The sequence below is a fragment of the Typopeltis vanoorti genome, chromosome 5 (genome assembly GCF_054136105.1).
Source record: "Typopeltis vanoorti isolate ZY-2024b chromosome 5, IOZ_Tvanoo_1.0, whole genome shotgun sequence".
NCBI lineage: Eukaryota > Metazoa > Arthropoda > Arachnida > Uropygi > Thelyphonidae > Typopeltis > Typopeltis vanoorti.
The window spans coordinates 53,642,665-53,664,152 of record NC_143553.1 but is presented as its reverse complement, the minus strand read 5'-3'; the positions used below and the strand labels follow the sequence as shown (position 1 = coordinate 53,664,152).

At 36.9% G+C, this 21,488-nt stretch overlaps 1 protein-coding gene across 3 annotated transcripts in view; it reads left to right on the top strand.

Annotated features, from left to right (window-relative positions):
* LOC150106416 (dysferlin-like) overlaps positions 1-21,488 on the top strand; it is a 328,783-nt gene that overhangs the window by 150,306 nt on the left and 156,989 nt on the right. For all 3 annotated transcript variants that reach the window (XM_090393128.1, XM_090393127.1, XM_090393129.1), the window contains exons 35-36: positions 996-1,157; positions 12,789-12,954. In XM_090393128.1, the coding sequence (XP_090249254.1) occupies positions 996-1,157; positions 12,789-12,954 (328 nt within the window). The remainder of the gene's footprint in view (positions 1-995; positions 1,158-12,788; positions 12,955-21,488) is intronic.

The window sequence follows — 21,488 nt, the reverse complement described above, 5'->3', positions numbered from 1 at the left end:
ATATTACGACTGCTGCCCAATGCTCCCTGAATACAGTAAAAACAATCAGGCATGAACTAGAGACTTGCAATGGTGACTACGAGGATGTAGCAAGAAGAAAGATCCCTAGCAGACGATCTGATTGCGTTCGTACAGCAGAATTCCTCGCAAATCTGCAGGAACAGGTGTTGAAGAACCCTGGCATTGGAATTCGGGCTTTGTTCGTGGAGTTGCTAACTGTAGTCAAGCCCTGGATAACAAGGGTAGCCAATGGTAGGCTGTATGTATGGCAGCAGGATTCGGCCCCTTGCCACACCTCTGGGAAAAGTCAAAAATGGTTGTCTGAAAATTTCTACGACTTCACCAGTCCAAATGTTTGGCCTCCAAACTCCCCAGACCTTAACCCCATGGATTATTTTGTATGGGGCGCAGTTGAAAAAGACACCAATCGCACTTCCAGTAATACAAAAGCCCAGTTAATGGATAAAATTAAAACAGTTTTTGCGGCCCTTCCCAGGGAGACTGTAGCATCAGCTTGTTCGAGGTTCCGAAGCAGAATTGAAGCTGTGATCGATGCTAATGGTGGTTATTTTGAGTAAATCTTGTTGATAGTATTGTAATTAACTCTGCCTGTAATGTTTTTTTGTCAATTCATTAAATTTAATAGATACAAAGAAGATTTTCTTTTTCCTTACGAAACTGTCAAATTTATCCCGAACACCCTGTAGTTAATGCTATGATTAGATGCTAAGAAAATAATTTAAAATGCACGTGTATTTTACCTGTTGAAAATGAGTCAAAACATGAGATGAAAGATCATTGGTATTTGGACCTCTTTACTGCAATAATATTTGGTATCTTCGAGATTCTTGTGGAACACCCCTGACATCTGCTGGACTGTGTGTGTGTGTGTGGGGGGGGGTTGTACATGGCCTGTTCATTCATATGTTGAATGTTTAAATCACTTCTCTAATTAAGAGCCTACATTATTGAATTTAATATTTTATTTCTTTTAGATTTTCTGCTGGGGAGTTAGAAACATGAAGACTTTCGAACTAAGTCCAATTACAACCCCTTGTGTTGAATTTGAGTGTGGTGGAGAGGTAGTTCAGTCAAAAGTTATCAAGAATGCAAAATCAAATCCTAATTTTGATGAACCTTTGCTCTATATGGAAATGGTAAGATTGAATTAACACCTATTTTAATGAGTTGGTTTGCTTATAGTATGGTTTTTTAGAATAGCATTCTAAACACTCACTATATTGAACCTGTAGGAACCACAGAAATAGTTTGATATAACACAAGGTTTGCTAAAGTAAATTTAAGAATTAAAAAAACATCTATTTACATGAAACATCCAAAAAGTATAGACATTTAGTTGGTTTACTATGGCTTATTGAACTTCTTATACCAAGCTTTAGCAAGTATTTTGGGATCATTGGTCACTTACCCCCACCCCTGCAAGAACAAATTAATTGGTCCTAATTTATCCTACCCCAAATGCCTTGCAGACTTTCAAGTATTTGCAGACAGTTACAAAGCATTTTAAATTATGAATAGGTACGGGCTAAATCAGATTCTTTTGTTACAGTATAATTTCATATTTAATATTGCATTATTTCAATTAAAAAACTTTAGATTTTAACAGGAGGAAATTACTGATTTTCATTTTAGACATTTTGTATACAAATTCAAATAGCAAGCAGCATTTTACTATGCACTCTGCTGCTATTTGAAGGTGGTGGGGGGGGGATACAAAGAAAGGCCAATAAATACCCAGTATTTTATAGGGAAGACAATATTATTTTCTAGTGAAGGGTGATGGAGCTGAATGTAGAAAACTCTATACCAGTGGCAGTTGTGCCTTCTGATCCCATGCAAAAGCTATTGGATGTAACTTTCATCATCAAATTCCTGACATGTACCCTCAAGGGGTGTACAGGATATGATAATACTACATGAAAAATTTACATCATTAATAACTTCCTATCCATAATTTTCCTCCAAATCAGTCTGTTACTTGTCAAGACTCCAACACTATCAGATCTTATATTTCTATCGTCCTAGGCACTTTGTACCATATCATTCCACCTATATCTTGGTCTTCCTCTGGGTCGTTTTCCTGCCAACCTGGCAGAGAACACTTGCTTTGCTAATCTTCCCTTGCCAATTCCGTTTAAGTGACCATACCAGCTGAGATTAGCTCTGCTAATGCATTCCTGGATGCTGGCAATGTCTAGTTCTTTCCTGATAGCTTCAATTTTAATATGATATTGCCATTCATGCCATCTGTTCACGCCTCTAATCTTTCTCAGGACTCATATCTGCAGTCTCTAGTCTTTGGTCAAGTGTTTTATTTCTGACCCAGCTCTCAGATCCATAAGTTAAAACTAGTTTGAACACTGTCTTATATACAGCTAATTTAGTGTTCTGACTAATTTCTCTCTTATTCCATATGAATTTATTCAATTGACTTCCTACCATACCTGCTTTGTTGATTCTGTCGTTTATTTCCATATTTAATTTACCATTTTCACTAAAAATCGTGCCTAAGTAGCTGAAATGTTTTACTTGTTCTACAGGTTCTCCATTCACAATGCAGTTGATATTTTCAATGCTTCTGCCTATTTTCACTGTCTTTGACTTTTTATTGCTGACCTTCATACCATATCTATTACAACAGTTATTCAGTTTAGTCAGGGAATCTTGCAAACTTCTAGCGGATTTATTTAGAAGTATAACATCATCCGCATAAAGCAAAGTGCATACATTAACATCTCGAATTCTGATATCATGTTTCCTTCATAATGTGATCCATATAGATAATGAATAACAGACAGGATAATGTACATCCTTGTCTCACACCAGATTTAACATTAAACCATCTTCCTGTATTTCCTTCAATTCTAACTGCTGACTTGCAATTCAAATAAAGACTAAGTATTGCTTAATATAATGCCCCATTGACACCATATAACTGTAGCATATTGAATAGCTTCTCTCTTGGCACCTTGTGATATGCCTTTTCCATATCGACAAAACTTAAATACAGATCTTTGTTATATTCCCATGATTTCTCAACTATGTGTCGTAAAGTGAAGATCTGATCCTGACAGCCTCTATTTAGCCTGAATCCGGCTTGTTCTTCACTAAGCTTTTCTTCCACAATTCTTCTCAACCGTTTCTCAAGTATATTGGCATAAATCTTGCCAGGAACACTCAGTAGGGAAATACCTCTGTAATTCTCACATTCAGTTTTATTTCCCTTTTTATATATGGGTACTATTAGAGCTCTACTCCAATCATCAGGAATTCGTCCCTCTCTCCAGGCTTTCTGAACTATGCAGTGCAGCCACTGTAAGACTTTTATACCACCATACTTCAGTATTTCTGGTTGAATATCATCTACTCCTGCTGTCTTTGATGGCTTCCTTTACTTCAAGAATGGATATGTATTCCTGACTGTATGCCTATTGAGTGTTTTTTTTTTACCAATGTGCTATCACTGCTTGTTTCATTTAGAAATTTTTCGAAGTAATTACTCCATACTTCAAGGATATCTTTTTCTTCTGTTTTCATGTCACCTTGTTCTTCATCTCTAACTCCTTTTACAGCACTCCTTCCTCCATTTCTAAGCTTCTTCAATAACCTCCAGAATATCTTACCACCTTCTTGATATTTATTTTCTATGTTCTTGCTAAAGTCCTCCCATGACTTTTGTTTAGCTAGTTTTACACAGTGTTTAGATTTCTTACATTTGTCTCTGTATTCTCTAAGAGCACAAGCTGACTTATTTGCCAGGAACTTTTGATATGCTTTCTTCTTTTCCTTCACTGCCTCTTTAACTTCCTGTGTCCACCATGGAGTTCAGATTTTTCTATTCTTGCAGACAACCTCACCACATGCTTCTCTGGCTGAATCAATCCAGGTTTTCTTCAAGGCTTGCCACTGAATCTCCGAGGTTTGGTTCCTGTTCTCAAACACTTTCATTTTATTTTTCAATAATCTTTTGTGTATTTTAGTCTACAGTTCACATCTGAGAGCTGCTCAATTTTTATTCAGTTTAAAACTTTCTTACATGTTATTCTTTTCAATATGAAATTCAATTTTATCCTGCTCAAGACTAAATAGTGATAGCTTCCAATTTCAAATTCTCTGTACACCCTGGTGTTCTGCACAAGGGAGAAAACATCACTATCAACAATAACATAGTCAATGAGACTTTTCTTATTCCTTGCCTCTTCTCTCCATGTGAATTTGTGCACATTTTTATGTTGGAACATGGTGTTAGTAATAACTAGTCCATGTCCTGAGCAGAAATCCAACAGGTATTTGCCATTATTATTAGCTTTGCTCTTTTCTCTAAATTTTCCCAAAATATTTGTGTGTGTCTGACAGCCATTTCCTACTCTACTATTTAGATCCCCAACAAGGACCAACTTTTTTTTTTCATCATGTCAGTTGCTTTCTCTAAAGCATCAAAAAAATTCCTCCACTTCTACCTTTAGTAGAACCTTCTGTGGGACCATAGGCACAAATGTCTCATTGTCCAATTCCCCATTCTGATATTTGCCCACATCACTCTACTTGAGACTGCCTGCCATTCAAGTGTTGAATACTATGCTGCTACTCCTTTTCCTTGATTGTCATTTCCTGAATATAACATTTTGTATTTATTGCTCAGAAAGATCTCCCCAGTTTTTGTCTTTTTTGTTTCAGTCACCCCTATTATGTCGATCTGGTACTTATTTCTTTGCCATTCAGGCTTCTTATGTTGATAGTACCGATCTTTAACTCTGGTGATATTGAGTTGGGGTGTGCTATCAATTTCAGGATGTAACGTTTTCCCATCATATTCCCAGCCAGTGCATTCCAATCATTCACAACTCTCCATGCAAAAAACTTTCTTCTCACTCTTTCTCACACCCTCCTTATGCTGTACAGCTTGCAGGGATGACATCTTTTTTCCATTTCCCACCATTTTATGAAAAACTCTTCGACTTTAATCCTATAGTAACCCCTTACCAACTTGTGCATCTCTATTATATCGACTCTCCTCCCCTATCCACTTGACTCTGAAAATTGCATCTTCTCAACCTTTCTTCATATTCAACATTCCAGAGATCGGAAACTATCTTAGTCAATCGCCTCTGGATCCTTTCCAACATCTCTTCAGCCTTTTGAAAACCAGGTTACTAAACCTATGCACAATGGTCTACGTGTGGCCTAATCAAGACCTTATATAATGGAACTAGAATCTTCTTACTTATACAAGTCACTGTCCTCCACATTCCCAGAATTCATTGTGTCCCTCTCACAATATTGGCAATGTGTCCTCTTAATTTTAGATCCTTATCCACCTCCAACAATATATCCACACCAATCATAAATTCTACATCCCATCTTTGTTTCTGAAATTTTAAAGCCTTACATTTCATAACATTGAACTGGTATCCCCACTCCCATGCCCATTAATTCAGTTTATTCGAGTCTTCTTGTAAGGTCAGAACATCTGCTGTACTCCTTAGAGTTCATCCCAACTTTCCATCATCTGCAAACAACTGAATATCCCTATACAAATCTTCCCCACTATCATTAACATACAGGTTAAACAGCAAGAGTCCTAAACCAGACCCTGAGGCACACCATTAGTGACTTTCCTCTTCCCTGATGTTGTTGCCCCATGCACAACTTGCAGATACCTGTCTGATAGCTAATCTCAATCCCATGCACTAGTCTGATATCCAGCCTCATCTGGTAATCTATCAAAAGCCTTTGCAAAATCTAAATATACTACTGTGTATTCATCTCCTTTGTTCAATACACCATCACCTTATTGATTACTAAAACATGACCTTACTTTAGCAAATCCATCAAATGAGTTTTATGAAAAAATATATGCATTATTGGAATTAACCAACATCACTTAACTGTTTAAGTTCTTTCTCTGCTAATAGAGCAACATATTAATAGCTATTGCCTCACTTTTTTTGGTATATATATAAGAAAACTTGAATTGAAAATGTGTTATTAATTTAGAAGAACAGTCATTTGATTTAAATTAAAAGCTGTGTTTTACAGAATGATACGCAAGTACTTCTTCTGCAGCAGCAGAATGTGCTAAATCATCATCTTTGGACACAATCTTCTTAAATAACTATGTTTTGAAGCAGATGCCAAATGCTTCTTCAGCCAATTTATGTCTTCTGGTTTTCATATGGTCATTGATATGGTCTATGGTAAATGTCAACAAAAAAATTGTTCAAGTTACATGTTCACCATCAAATTTTTTTGAGAAACAGACTCAGTACTTAATTTTTCATTAAACATGCACTTTCATTTTTTTAGCTCATTTCTTTTAAAGGGCTTATTGCAAAATATAAAAGCACACCATGTAATAAATCACAAACCCACAAGATCTTTTAGAGTCCTCTCTATACTCTGTACAGTAAGACTGTTCTGTCTCTATTTCCTGCACATATTTCTCATACACACAAATAATTTCCAATGTTTTCCACTGATGCTGCTGATTTTTGGCCTGGCATCCTGAAGTATATTTTGCAAGTTGTGACACATGCCACACTTGTAAGAGAGAGCAACTGGCTGATGCACTAAATTGCTGGGATGGCAGCAGCATCAAATACTTCTCCCACCACTGTTACCTAGAGGATTTAGCTGTCCCTAGCTGCTTGTGTCCTAGTACACTTCATTTTATCAGCATGCTGAATGATGCTATTTATCCATTTAATTCGACATGGTTTATTGACCTTGAGTATGAAGTCTGATTGTGCTTCCTTCAAACTTCCCTCCCCAATAATAATTAATCTCAGGTTTTATTAACTTCCAGCCAAGAGTATAGTGCAGTTATTGCACTTACATAATCTTGACACGTGTTGTCCCTTTGTTCTCTGCAAATTGTCAGATGAAACAAAAATTGAAATGGCTTGATAAATTTTTGTAAGGATTCTAAATTCCAAATTTCAGAAAAAATCAATTCATCAAGCCAGTCTTAATACTTGTGTATGGATAGATGGATGTTTATGATGAATAACAGATGTTTAAACATATGGAAGTTTTAAATAAAAGGGGTGTATCTAAAACTATAAATCTTCTGACAGATTCGGGAGGCAGCTTAGAGTAATGGCACAACATGAGAAGTTGCAAGCAAGGATACAGTACATGTGAGATTTAGGGATGTTTGAGAGAAATGGTGTCAGATTGCATACTGAGGATCAAGATGATAAATCAGGTGGAAGTTAAATGGATGAGTAGTATTGTTAAGGAGAGCTGGTTAAAGGGGCACGAGGAGAGAGAATATACATGGAAAAGCCATCAGCAGCTTATGACCAGTACAAATCAACAGGCAAGAAGGATGACCAGTGTTGAAGAAGGCAAAATCATATGAACAGAAATTAAAAGAGATCTTTTAAAAGGAACAATAATTATAGTAGGATGACTTTAGTGAATTCTGGTGGGGGGAGGTGTTGGAAGCAGAAGAAATAGTTCAAGTACTGTATCATTTAGGTGAAGATTGGTAGTTGTGACAGGGATTGGTGTGAGAATAGCAGTTGAATTGGAGGTGTTTTAGGTATTACAAAACATCATTGAATATGTTCATGGGACTGAATGGGATATTGGCTTGTGGGTGTTATAAGAAGGTGCAAAAGAATTGGCAGTGTCTCTGACCAGGCTGTTTAATTTAAGTCTCAGCTCTGGTAGAGTCCCAAGGCCAGATGAAGTCCAAGTGGTTCCATTACACAAAGGAGGCTTCTAAGACAAAGGTAGCAAATTGACTGATCAGAAGTTTAGGAGTGGTGATTAAGGTATCAAGAAAAAGTTGGTTAAGGGGCACAATTTAGGAATGGGTGAATAGAAATATACTCTATGGAGAGGGGGACAGCATAGCTTTGAGAAGGATAGACCTTGAGAGTAATTTATTCAGTAGAGTTGGATAAGCAAAATAGCTACACCAAGATACTGTTGGACTTTACAAATGCCTTTGACAGGATACTGCCAACTGCTGTTGTGGCATTTGGGGAATATGTGATTGTTTGATGTGCAACTGAAGAGAGCAATAGTCATCAAAGGTGATGTATGGGCAAATGATGATGTTCACAAGTATAAGGTTATGTATTTCAAAAGAAAAGATTACAGGCTGTGTGTTGAGACTGAACTGTTGGAAGAATTAGAAAAGTTGCTCAAAAGATTAATTGTATATCGAAGAACACACTTTTGAAGAAGGCTGTTATCATTCTTTCTAATGCTACAATCACATCAAGACTAATGTGCACAGATTTGGTCATCTGGGTTTTAGGAGAATATGAAAGTGGTGGAGTGGATCCAGAACTGGGTGACAAAATTTGCCTTTTTTGTGATTCCCACTGATGATAGTTTTATGTAAATATAGTGCATTAGTACTGTGGGTGGGCTAAAGATTTTTTTTCTATTTTAAACACACACAGTGTGTGCATGTTAAGTAATGAGACAACTGTCATATCAAAACAAAGAACTGTATTTGGAATTGTCGATTACAGATTCAAAATAATCTCCCTTCAACTCAACACAACATTTACAGGTCTTTGAAGGCAAGGTGGAAATCCTGAACAGCAACGTCCCTCAGTGTCTGGATCACACGACACTGGATGTCCTCAGTGTCACTAAAGCACTCCCTTTTCAAGACACTCTTCATCTTTGGGAAGAGGAAAAAGTCTGTAGAAGCCAAATCTGGTGAATGGGGGGGGGGGGGGGGTTCAATCACACAGATCAACTTTGAAGCCAAAAACGAAGCCAAAAACTGCTTCATAGGCAGCAACAGAAACCAATTGTTGTGGAACAGTTCTTTCCTGACATGTCACATGCAGGCATACAGATGTTGTATTACCAATAAATAATACTGACCATTCACTGTGGTGTCCTCAGGAACAAATTTGCAGTGGATAATTTCAGCAGCATCAAAAAAAAAAAAAAAAAATGACCATTGTCTTGATACGTGATTTTTTTGAAACCTGATTTTCCTCTTCCAAGGAGATGTTCCATGCACTGGAGTTTCGTTTCCGGATCAAATAGGAAAACACTCTTTCATCACCGGTGACAATTTTTTGCAACATGTCACGATCTTAATCAACTGCATGGATGAAATTTTGACAACATGCAACCTGGTGCTCTCTCTGTTCGTCTGTCAATGATGTGTGTGTGTGTGTGTGTGTGTGTGTGTGTGTGTGTGTGCATTACAAATCTTCCTCTTGTGCAAATCTCTTTCTAAGGTTAATTTGGATGTTTCCTTACCTACACCAAGCTGTACAGTCAGTAGCCTAGTGGTTATTCACCTGTCATGGGCAACAATTTCCTTAGCTTTCACCACATTTTTTTGTCCATTCAGAAACTGGCTGTTCACAGCATGGTTCATCCTCCAGGGATTCCTTCCCCACTTTCAACATTGAAAACCAGCAGAACATCTGTGCATGGCTCAAACAGTCATCACCATAAAACTTTTTTTTTATGCCTTGGTACATTTCTTTAACAGTTTTCCTAATTTACAGTAAAATTTTATCACAGCTCTTTGCTCCACAATGCAACTTCTGACACCCCACTCAGTCTTATTTTAACAGTTGCCACAAGAAGACTGTTACCTGACTCAAAGTTGCACCTGTGGTTACAACACTCTGATGGTCAAAATATAAACACGTTAGTTATTTCTATTCAAAGGGCTATCCAGTTAAAAAAAAAAAAAAAAAAAAAAAAAAAAAAAAAAAATTAAAAAAAAATTTAAAAAAAAATCAATTGTTACTTACGGCACACTGTGTATTTATATTTTACATAGTCCAGAAACCTTGCTCTAGAGAGACATATCTTTATCAAGCCACTTTAGGCCTCCAGTAAGTGGGGCAGTGGGCTCACATTGGCAGTGAAATTTATCTCCAAACATCTGTCGTTTAGGTGTGTTTTTTTTTTTTTTTTTTTTTTTTTTTTTTTTTTTTTTTTTTTTTAAGTTTACTTGATAAGCAGAAAGTGGGTTATGATGAGAATAGAAGTTACTAAAGAGATCTTATAGAGTAGATGCTAAAGAATATTTCAATACACATTACAGGAAAGTATAAAGGATCACCTCTGGAAGATGTGTGTGGTTAGCAAGGGTGCGGGACAAGATTTTTTACTTGTGGAGTGGTCAGTGACTTGAATGGGTTGCCAGAAATGGATTTTAGTGCTTTGATAATGATGATTGAGACATATAGGTATTGTGTGGGTAATGGTGGTTAATGTAAGACTTCCTGTGATGTGAGTGTTCAGACTCCCATGTAGGAATCATATAATTTTGTGAAATGCTCATAAAAATGGCCTTGTTGACTATGCTCTGAATTTCTTGCACAAAATTAAATGAAGAGAAACTAAAATTAAGATGAGTCTAACAGATAAGCTCAGGTGTTGAAGGTTATTCATAACTTATTTTTAACAGTATTAACAATGGCAAACTATTTTACAAAAAAAGTGTTTATTAACTTTCTTAAATTTTGCTTAATTTCAAATCAGCATCTTCAGAGCACAACACAGCATGTATACATGACAGTGAGTGAGTGAAACCATACAAATTGTATTAGACAAAAGATCTAATATCCTAATTTGGTGCCTTCTAATGTTGTTAAAAAAAAAAAAGTATTTCAACTATGTGGAAGTTGCCTTTAAGATAAGTCTCCCAAATTTTTGGCAAATTAATGCAACCATATTTGTTCAAGTTAGGAGAATTCTTAATATCCATGGCTGACTCAAAAAAGATTCTTTCAGATTGCAAATTACTCTTTTGAGTTAGCCGTGGCTATAAAAAATTCTCCTGACTTGAACAAATATAGTTGCATTAATCTGCCAAAATTTGAGAGACTGTTATCTTAGAGCAATCTAAGAGCAACTTCCACATAATTATAATAATTTTACATTAAAAGGTGCTAAATTAGAATTTTAGATCTTTTGTCTGTTACAATTTGTATTGTTTCACTTACTCACTGTCGTGTATACATGTTGTGTTATGCTCTGAAGATGCTGATTTTAAATTCAGTGAAATATAAGCAAGTTAATAACTATCTGTTTTATAAAATAGTTAGTTTGGTATTGTTTAATACTGTTAAAAAGTTATGTAAAATTAAGGTGAATTTATTGCAAGAGTGCATCATCCTAAATACTCTGCTTGGAAAGAAGTCAATGGATATTTCCATGGGCAAGGTGCATTATGTCATGTAATGAGTCATGTTTGTAGCTAGTATAAATTGGAGGAATATGATGCTCCCAAGTCAGTGCAACTGTGTCTGGGTGAAATGGCTGTGAGAACGGAATTGACAGTTTAAAGGAGGCATTGTGATTGGATGCCATGTTGCAGGTCTAGTTATCCAGCAAATTGTTGATAAATTGGGCCATCTCAGGTCAACTATCAGTAATACCATACTGATATGGAAGCACAGGGAGTTCAGCTGCAAGTGCTGCCTACAGTGAATGACTCGCCAAACGTGACCATAGGATGCTACAAAAGATTATATGTAAAAACCGTCATTCATCAGCCGGCCGACACATTGAATGCAGACTTGTAGCCATTGGCTGGAACATGAATCTGCAAAATCATTTAGAACCAATGCTCACAACATGGGTTTTCATGCTAAGACTTAAATATGCAAGCTCCACATTACCCAAACCAAAATGCAGTATTGTCTTCAGTGGTGCAAAGAGCATGTACAGTGGGACATGGAAGCGTGGAAAGCTGTGTCATGGAGCAACGAATCGCACTACACCCTCTGAGCAGATGGACATGTGTGGGTATGGCGATGCCCAGTGAACATCTCTTACCAGAGTATAACCCCAACTATGAAATTTGGAGGTGGTAGTGTGATGGTATGGTCCTGGTTTGTCCTTGGACCTCTGTTTGTGATGCCACAAACATTGAACTCAGAGAGATATCTGGAAAATGCAATGCTTCCTACTTTGTGGCATTTCTACAGAACTGACCATTCTCTTTCAACAAGATAATGCACTGTGTCATGAGGCTGCTGTAACTGCATGGTTTCTGGACATGAACATCACTACATTTGACTGCTCTCCACAGAGCCCTGATCTCAGTTCTATTGATAGTCTGTGGGATGTTCCTTAACCTCATTGGAGCATCAGGTGAGGTTAAGGGACAACTGTACCACAACAGTCTGGGACCTCATTACATGCCTACAGAATAAATGGTACAAAATTCCGATTGATCGCCAATGTATGCTTGTGAAAAGTATGTCTGTAGCATTGCTGCAGTCCTTGCAACAGAAGGAGGTCCTGCATCTTATTAAGGTTGTTGCCATGGCTGTTTGTTCCTCACACTTTGGTGTCCATTTATTCTATCCAAGCAGTGTAAATGTGTTTGGAGTACTAATTAATTAGATGCATCTAATTCTGGAGTTAGCTAGCTTCAAAAGTTGAAACTAGCTAACTAGTTGTCCAAAATTTGAAAAATAGTTTACATAACAGCATCAGCTCACCAGGAATGGTCCAAGCCACCTTCATATGCATTAAGAACGTATATAACAGCACCTATGAAAAAATGCGTGTCCAATGGTTTATAGACTTGATGTAATACAGACGCTAGTTTACTTTCCATATGATACATATTTGTTTTTATTTTGTTTGGCTATTTGTGTATCAGTGCTGCTAATCCTTGTCTCAAAATATTATGTGCAGTATATCTACCTGTGTTATGATCTCATGAAAGTCTTAATAATATTGATTTCATTATGGATTGTTCATTGTTTATACAAGTTACTTTTATAAGAGTTTAAAATATTAATTTCTAGATGTTACCCATCCAAGAAGAATATATGCCTGCAATGCATGTCAAAGTTAGAGACCATCGACAGTTTGGAAGAAGACCAGTTGTGGGAACACATGTAATTAAAACACTTCATGATTATCGATGTGAGCCTCTTTCACCAGGAATCACTGAAGACCCTCCTTGTCCAGGTATACTTCTGTTTTAGCTTAGAAAAATATTTTCTTGTCCAGTGATTGATCTTCTTATTAAGAGATCCCCCATGAAGTCAGTAATTTTTCACAAAAAGTCATGTTTGTATTCTTGAAAGTAGCACAGTGTTTACAGTATAACAAATACATGTACAATATGGATAAGAAAGAGTAAAGCAAAGACGAATGAAATTTAAATTTCTGAATTAAGCCATCTGGTCTGTATATTTGGAATATTCTCAACCATTAATTTGCAAAGTCGCCGTAGCACAATTGGAAGAATAGCGAAACATTGTGGCCTTCGATTCCTTATATGGGCTTTTTCAGTTGGAGGTGAGTTAGCCGATCTCATACGGTGGTAGCAGGGTTTTTTCTCCTGTGAACTTGGGTCTTTCATCCCGTGTATAAGCAACTCGGCCTTCAGGACACATAAAAATTCTGTTGTTGGTGGTGATGGGCATTAGATGGCATTGATGGTAGTAGTGTTGTAGTTGGAGAATTAAGTAGTAATAGACAGGATGAGATGTATATAATGAAGTATACATCTCATGTATATAGAGTAGTATATCCTCCCATGATGAGTCCTTGGACTCTCTGGAGGTGTCACGTAATAATAAGTAGTGTAAGAGTCTCTAAAATATGCAGTAATTTCATGCAGTCAAATAATGTTGTGACAGTTTTTGAGTATGGAGGTAAGTTAGTAAAAGAATAACATGTGAACATATTTTCACAAGGAAATAAAGTTTATTGAAAATGTGAATGCCAAATATTTTAAACAAAAACTGCTCATCATTAGGGATATAGTGACATTCAAAAGGTAGAGCATACAATGATTGTTTTCAGTACATATCAAGAGCTGTAAATACATGGATGATAACTGACTAGCTTCAACCTGTATTGTATTATTAAAGATTCAACAAAGTCTTCCATGTTTATATCTGCATCTGTGGAGCAAGGTAATTTTTTTTCTGGTGAATCCTGTGAAGTGATTATGGCATGGATTGGTAAGTGAGACCTGAGCAATCATAGTAATGGAACATCAAGTACTGGATATAATATTATTGCTATTAACATCAGACTTCCTCGGAGTTACTCATCATGGGGGTACATGCCATCACACACAAAGCTCATTGAACCGTGCCTTAAGCTTATTCAGTTTGTTTGCATTCACAGCATGCACTATTATGATGTACAGTTCTGTTGTTGTCTGTCCTGGCAGTCTGACCATAACAGGTAACTGTAACTACAGGGCATCAAATGGTTGTAGACAATCTTCTGATGATTATATAAAGAGTGCCAATTTTTTTTATGTTGTGTGAAGGTGATTATTGTTATTGTATGGGCACCTCCATGGAGTCAGACTCATCACGGAAGACCCAAACTATCCACACAATCTATCATACCTGTCCTTGAACCTGTTAACAGACAAAGCACTAACAACTGATTCTGGTAACCCATTCCACTCATTAACAACTCTCCAAGCAAAAAATTAGTCCTCACACCTCTACTAACCTCACCTTTATTCAACTTCCAGGGATGACCTCTTGTTCTTGCCCCTCTAGCCAAGCACTGAAACATTTCCTCTGCATTAATCCTATAAAACCCTTTCTTCTTCAGTGAGAGGGTGCAGCACCTTGTCCTTTCAGTTCTCTGTTGGTGACTTTCCTTTTTGTTTCTGCATAGCCATGTGATCCTGTCCATGATCTTATATCTTCAAGCCATGTCCTTCGTTTTTTGCCTCTTGATCCTTTTCCCATAATTTTTCCTTCTAAAACTGTTAGTATCCTCTGTCCTGCTGAACCTCTCAGTACATATCCTGCCAATCTCATCTTTCTCTGTATCAATTCCTGCAATCTGTATTCTCATTCTCTGTAGGACATCTGTATTTGTCACATGTTCTGTCCATGAGATTTTTAGAGCTCTCCTATAGCACCACATTTCAAAGGCCATTATTTGTTGCTTTACTCTCTTCTTGAATATCCAGGTCTCACTTCCATATGTGAAAATTAGCCACACTAATGTTCTTATTCTTTTCTTGTCTCGATACTTCTGAGCAGATCTTTATTTTTCCAGAATGCATCTTTAGCTATAGCTGTTCTTATTTTTATTTCTTTATCTTGCTTTCCATCTGCAGTAAAGTAAGTGCCTAAATATTTGTATTCTGTTGTACAATTTTCATATTGTTTATGAATATTTCTGGCTCGGATCTGCTTTCTTTTGAGATTCTCATAAATTTGGTCTTTTTTGCATTTATATCTAATCTAAATTTGTTACCTTCTTCAATTAGTAGCTGCAGTAATTTGATTAATTTGTTTCTGTTTTCTGCTATTAGAATGGTATCACCAGCATATCTAAGATTGTTGTATTTTATACCATTGATACTAATGCCTATTTTTTGTTTTCAATCTTTTTTCATCACTGTCTCACTATAGATATTAAATAGATTTGGTGAAAGGATACAACCTTGTCTAACTCCTCTTTTTATTTTCACTACAGAAGTCTCATTGTTAAACAATTGCATTTTCTTTTTGGTGTAAATCATTTTTATAATTTTATAAATTTTATCATCTCCGTAGCGCAATTGGAAGAACGACAGTACTTTGCACCCTTCGATTAGAAAAAGCCTGAGTTCGATTCTCGTCATGACAGGAGGAATCTTTATATGGACTTTTTCAATTGAAGGTGAGTTAGCCGATCTCATATGGAGTAGTAGGGTTTTTTTCTCCCAGAAACTCGGGTTTTTCATCCTGCATACAGACAAATCAGCCCTTCAGAATGCACGCAATTTACAGACAAAAAATACTAGCTGTGGTGGTGGTTGTGGGCAGTGGATGGCATTGGTGTAAGTGATTGGTAGTAGACATTCTGTGTAGTGGTAGAGATGGAGAGTTGTACAGTGGGTGTCCTCCTGCGATGAGTCTTCGTACTCCTTGGAAGTGTCACGAATAATCTTAAGTACATGATCTTCTATGTCTAATTTATCTAATATATTGAACGTTTTATTACGTTTTGTCCAGTCAAAAGCCTTCTGAAAGTCTATGAAGCATATGTAAATGTTCCTATTTCTTTCAAGTGATCTTTCTATTAGTATTTTTAGTTTCAGGATAGCATTGATGGTTCCCATTCCTCTTCTGAAGCCTTTCTGTTGTTCACTCAATTCACCACTTATGGCTCTTTCAATTTGTTAACAATGGTTAAAATAATTTTAGATGCATGGGATATTAGGCTCGCAGTTCTGTAATCCTCGCAATTTTGTGCATTATGTTTCTTTGGAATTGGTATGCAGATAGATGTAAAAACTTCAGGTAATTGTATTGTTTTATAGATGTCCTGAATGGATTCCACTAAATAGTTATTATTGCCAGTCAAAGCTTTCAACAGCTCAGCCAGAATATTGTCACACCCAAGGGATTTATTATTATGAAGATTCTTGATTGCGTGTTCTACCTCCTTTCTTGTGGGTAGAGTGGTATCTGTTGTTACGTTTAACTGAAGGTGTCGTGAATCATCTAACATGTTACTATCATCATCATAGAGGTCTGATAAGTACTCAACCCATCTTCCATTTATCTTTTCCTTATCAAAGAGTATGTTTCCATATTTGTCCTTGATGTTATTAGACTGTGTATGTTTTGCTTTTTCATTAAGTTCTTTCACTTTCAGGAATGCTTCTCTGGTTTTGTTTCTATTTTGTAATTCTATCTCGGTGCACTGCCTATTTATCCAGTTTTCTTTCAGTCTTTTACATAACTGTTTGATTCTTTTATCCAAAGTTTTATATATTAACCTTTCTTCTTCATTTGCTCCTCTTTTCCATGTTCTTCTTTCATCAATAAGCTTGATTACCTCTTGAGTTATCCATGGTTTTTCTTTCTTTCTTCTTGTTTATTGATGTGGTTTTTAGTAAATGTTATGATTGCTGCTTGTACTCTATTCCACCGAGAGGGTTCATTTTCGTTTTGCAACTGTGTAGACAGCAGTTCTTAAATATTGTCATTGAATTTTGATTTTATTATTGGATTTTGTACCATTTCAGATCCCATTTTAGGGATTGATTTCTTTTAAATTTTATTGTTTTCAGGCGAATATTCATCTTCATTAAGACCAATCTATGATCAGATCCACAGTCGGCACATCACCTTTGAGTTCCGAATTCCATTGAAGTAGTGTTTACTGACTACAATATAGTCTAATTGTTGAAAGTTCATTTTTCACTTGGTTAGACTATAATAAATTTAGTTTAATCCTTCATCCAAGTGTGAGCAAACAAAGTTTGTGGCGGAAAATATCTTCAGGACTGGGGTCAGGTAGTACAACACCGGTTAACTCGTAGCAAAGGTGAACCAAGCCAACATCACTCCTATCTCAGTATCTCCCATAATGCAAAACGCATCTCCTTGCAGATATGTATAATGTTATGCATTAAGGGAAGGCCACTACCCAGACTAGTTCCGACCTTTATTGAGGTCTCTTCAGTGGGAGCCAGGCCCAGATGTTCAGATACCAGGCAGAAGCAATAGCGAGGTCATCTTTACCTTTTGGCAACTCCTAAAAGGTGTACCACCTTTTTATTAAATTACTCTGGATTTAGAGAAAGATGTTGAAAGTTTATTTTTCACTTAGTTAGACTATAATAAATTTAGTTTAATCCTTTATCCAGTGAAGCATTCCACAAACCATACTCCATCTTGGTCACTTGCTCTAAATCTTCGCCACTGCTTCCTCATCCCCAAAACCCAGGAAACCAGACCTGAGCACAGTAATCCAGATGTAGATGTATCTCAGCCTTATAAAGAAGAACAACAACTTGCAAACTAAATAACCCAATCACATGCCTGTTTAAAACAAGAACTACAATACATTAATCTAATATTATCAATATAATGAGATGTGCTTGTTTAAGACTTGCCAGTTTTTTAGAGATTGTCCAGATGTAATGAATTGTTAAGGACTTGTAGTTTATGTTTGGGTGGAGAGGAAGGAGTGCTATTATTCCATTGATGTGTGGGGGAGGGTTGTAGTAATTGGGGCATGTCACCAGTGGTACCCATTTTGTGCCTTTGCCATGTTTGCTAATGTTTTTATGGTGTCATATTTTTATGTGGAGTATGATGGTGAGATTTTTTATGTGCTGTTGTGGATTTCTTGCTGTAAACCATGAAAGTTAAAATTCCTTGGGCTTAGCATGACATTAAGGCGTCTAGGGAATACAGACTGTTATTGTTTTCTTTTTTTGTATTGCAAAGTAGAAAGAAACGAGGATTTTGAGACATCTGATAGAGGCATTATTTGCAAAAGCCTCTGTGAGAAGTTTACAAGGAGGGAAAGAGAGGCCTTGATCCTTGTTTTCAGAATTTTCTTTCTTAAATGAAGTACCCAGAATTTGAGCAACTAAAATAGGGCAGAAATATCAGGAGGGGGGATTGGATTTGGCTTAATTCTAGAAATTAATTCTTTAAAAGATTGTAGATAAATAAGTAGGAGACATTGAAAGTGACCATGATGACAGAATTGCTGAGTGCAAAGTTTTTGCACGTTTTCAAGTGAGAAGAGTTTGTATATATGTAGGATGAGGGACATTGCCAGTAATAAAGGAGCATTATAACTGTCTGGTATAGGTGGCAGGGAATGGGATCAGTAATATCTGACTTTATTCAAAAATGTCAAACTCTTTACCCAGTAAGCGGCTTTTTTAGAATTGTAGCCTCTCCTTATTTTTTTTTGCTTCAGTTTTCCTTCTTTATACTGTGCTTGCATACTGATTACAATAGTGTGTACTGTTCTCTGTAATACTGAATTATTTTGTCCAGGTATTACAAATAATTCATTTTACACACACACATGTACCCACCCACACCATACACGGCACTGTTGAGGCCACGTAGTGGTTTGGAGATTGAATGCTCTCTATATTGGCAACATGTTCAAGAGTGTATTTTCTCCTGTGAAAAAATGTTCCCCTTCTTTTTTTTCTCTTCACCTTTTATAACAATAAACATGAATCTAAGCCTTAAATATGCATAGTGTCACCACAGCCAAACTAAAAATAAAGCTCCTTCCAAAAAAAAAAAAATGGTCTGCAAGCCCAGAGTGGCTGTACTGGTGAAATCGGATGTGGTCCTTGTGTTTTGAGATTCTGATATTTGCTATCCTGCCTGTTTGGCCAGAGTAGGACAATTTACAGTTGCAAGGGACCTGGTATGCACCAGGTAGGTCTAGGGGAAGTGGTTGGTCTTTAGTGGAAGAGATAAGGGATGCCAATTTTCTATATGGTCTAACAAGTGGTCATGTTTTTTTAGGATTTTGTTGATTTTTTTCCAAGGTGCCTCGGATGTAGGGAATGGCGATGGATTTAGAGTAATATTTTTTGTGAGGAGTTGTAGATATCTGGTTTTAGTATTTTTTTTTTTTTTTGTGGGGGGGGGGGATAGTCGTTGGCTGAGAAAGTGTTAAGGATGTGATTTAGTTCAGTGGTTAAGGCTTGGTCATTTGAACAGATTAGTTTAGCCCTGTTGAATAGTGTCTTAAGAACTCCATATTGTTGTGTGTGGGGGGAGGGTGGAATTGTTGGTGAATGTATCTGCCTGGTGGGTTTTCTAAAAACTGATAAACCGAGGTACCATCAGGTGACTCGTGTGTCTAGGAAGGGGAGGCTATTGTTTCCTCTTTTCCAGGGTGAACTTGATTCTAGGGTGTTGGTTGTTTAAATGTGTTAGGAAAGAGAGGAGTGTATCCAGGCCATGTGGCCAAATAGCAAACACATCAATGTAGCGAAGCCATATAGTAGGTTTTTGTGGGGCAGAGTTTAAGGCTTTCTCTTCAAAAGTCTCCATAAAGAAGTTGGCCAAGGGTGGGGAAAGTGGCGAACCCATGGCTGTCCCCTCTATCTGTTTGTAGAATTTTTCCTGCCAAACGAAATAGCCTGAGTACATTGTGAACTGAAATAGGGCTGAGATATTGGGAGGAAAATGTCTTCTACAAGAATTTCAGATAATCTGTTCAGATGACTGCTCCTCTTGGTAATTCAGACCATAATCTCATCGAAGTTTCATCTCTGGTGGGACGTCCTTCCTTCTGCCATTCACAATCTCACGTGCTCTGGCATTACAACAATGCCAAGTGGGAAAAGCAAACAAATACTACTAAATAAATAGCCTTTCATAAGTGGCTTGAGGCCAAAACACCAGCTTTCTTCATAGTCTACACAGCCCACAAATTTGTACAACTCCCATTAAAAGGGCAAAGTCTAAACTTCACAAGGATAAATGTAGAAAACTTGCTGCTTGTGCAACTAAGCAGTTTAATCTTCTGGTTCCTTGCTAAAGCTGTTGGGTGCAACTTTTGTCCATCTGTGCTACCTCCTCTATCTAGCTAGCAGTAGTATTATAAAATCACCTAAAGACAAGGCTGATGTCTTGGCTTCATTCTTCTCTTCCAATTCCTTCATAGATGACCATGATAAATTACCTTCTTCCTTACCTATAACTGCATCCTATGCCTCCTGTGAACTTCTGCCAGAAAGGCATCAGAAGAATCTGAATAACTTGGATACCATAAAGGTATCCAGTCCCAATGTACTCCCACCCATTGTTCTCAAGAAATGTATTCTTGAATTAACACCTCTATCATTTATTCACTAAACCATACTCGGCTGGCATCCACCTTCAGCATGGAAGAAAGCTCGTATACAACCAGTTCCCAAAAAAGGAGATAAATGTTTGATTTTATATTTTGTCAAGTTTTAGAAAAAAAACTGATGCTCTCACATTAATTTTGTCTAAAGTAATGGAGAAGGTTATCAACAGTCAACTTCTTTGGTGCCTTAATTAGTGACCACACTGAATCCACATGAAATCTCCTAACCTACACCATGCACCTTTGGACCCATTTCACGGAAAGGTTTGGAGAAACATGTCCCATTTCTCTTGACATCTCCAACAGGTTCTGGCATCGAGAACTTCTCAGCAAGTTATCATTATTTGAACTGCCTTTGTCCTTGTGTAAATGGATCACCAGTTTTCTCTTAGATCAATCTGTATGTGTAATGGTGGATGGTATTTTCATCCTGGAGCTCGGTCATCTCACCCACCCTCTTCTTAATTTATATCAACAACCTGCTCGAATTGACTGCAAACCCTATTCATAGTTTTGCTGATAATGGTACATTCCACTCATCCTACTCGCATGACAAGCCTTTTACTGCTCAAACATCTTGTGCTTCAAGATCATCTGTAATAAGTATGCTGATCTCCACTGTTTCCTTGATTGGGGTGAAAGCAACCTAATGAACTTGAATGCTTCCAGTATGTAGTTTTGCTTGTTTTATTTTCATGAAAATGACCACAGATCTTCTCTGCTTAGCTTTTGATAAAGCTTAGCTCAACATTCAAGACTAAATTTCTCTTCTCGAACCAACTCTTACTCCAGATTTTCCTGGTACAATCATATCACTTCTATAGTATCATAAACTTTCAAAAAACATTTGGCATCCTTTTCCACTCAAGGTGATACTTCTCTGCTGAACAATTATTACT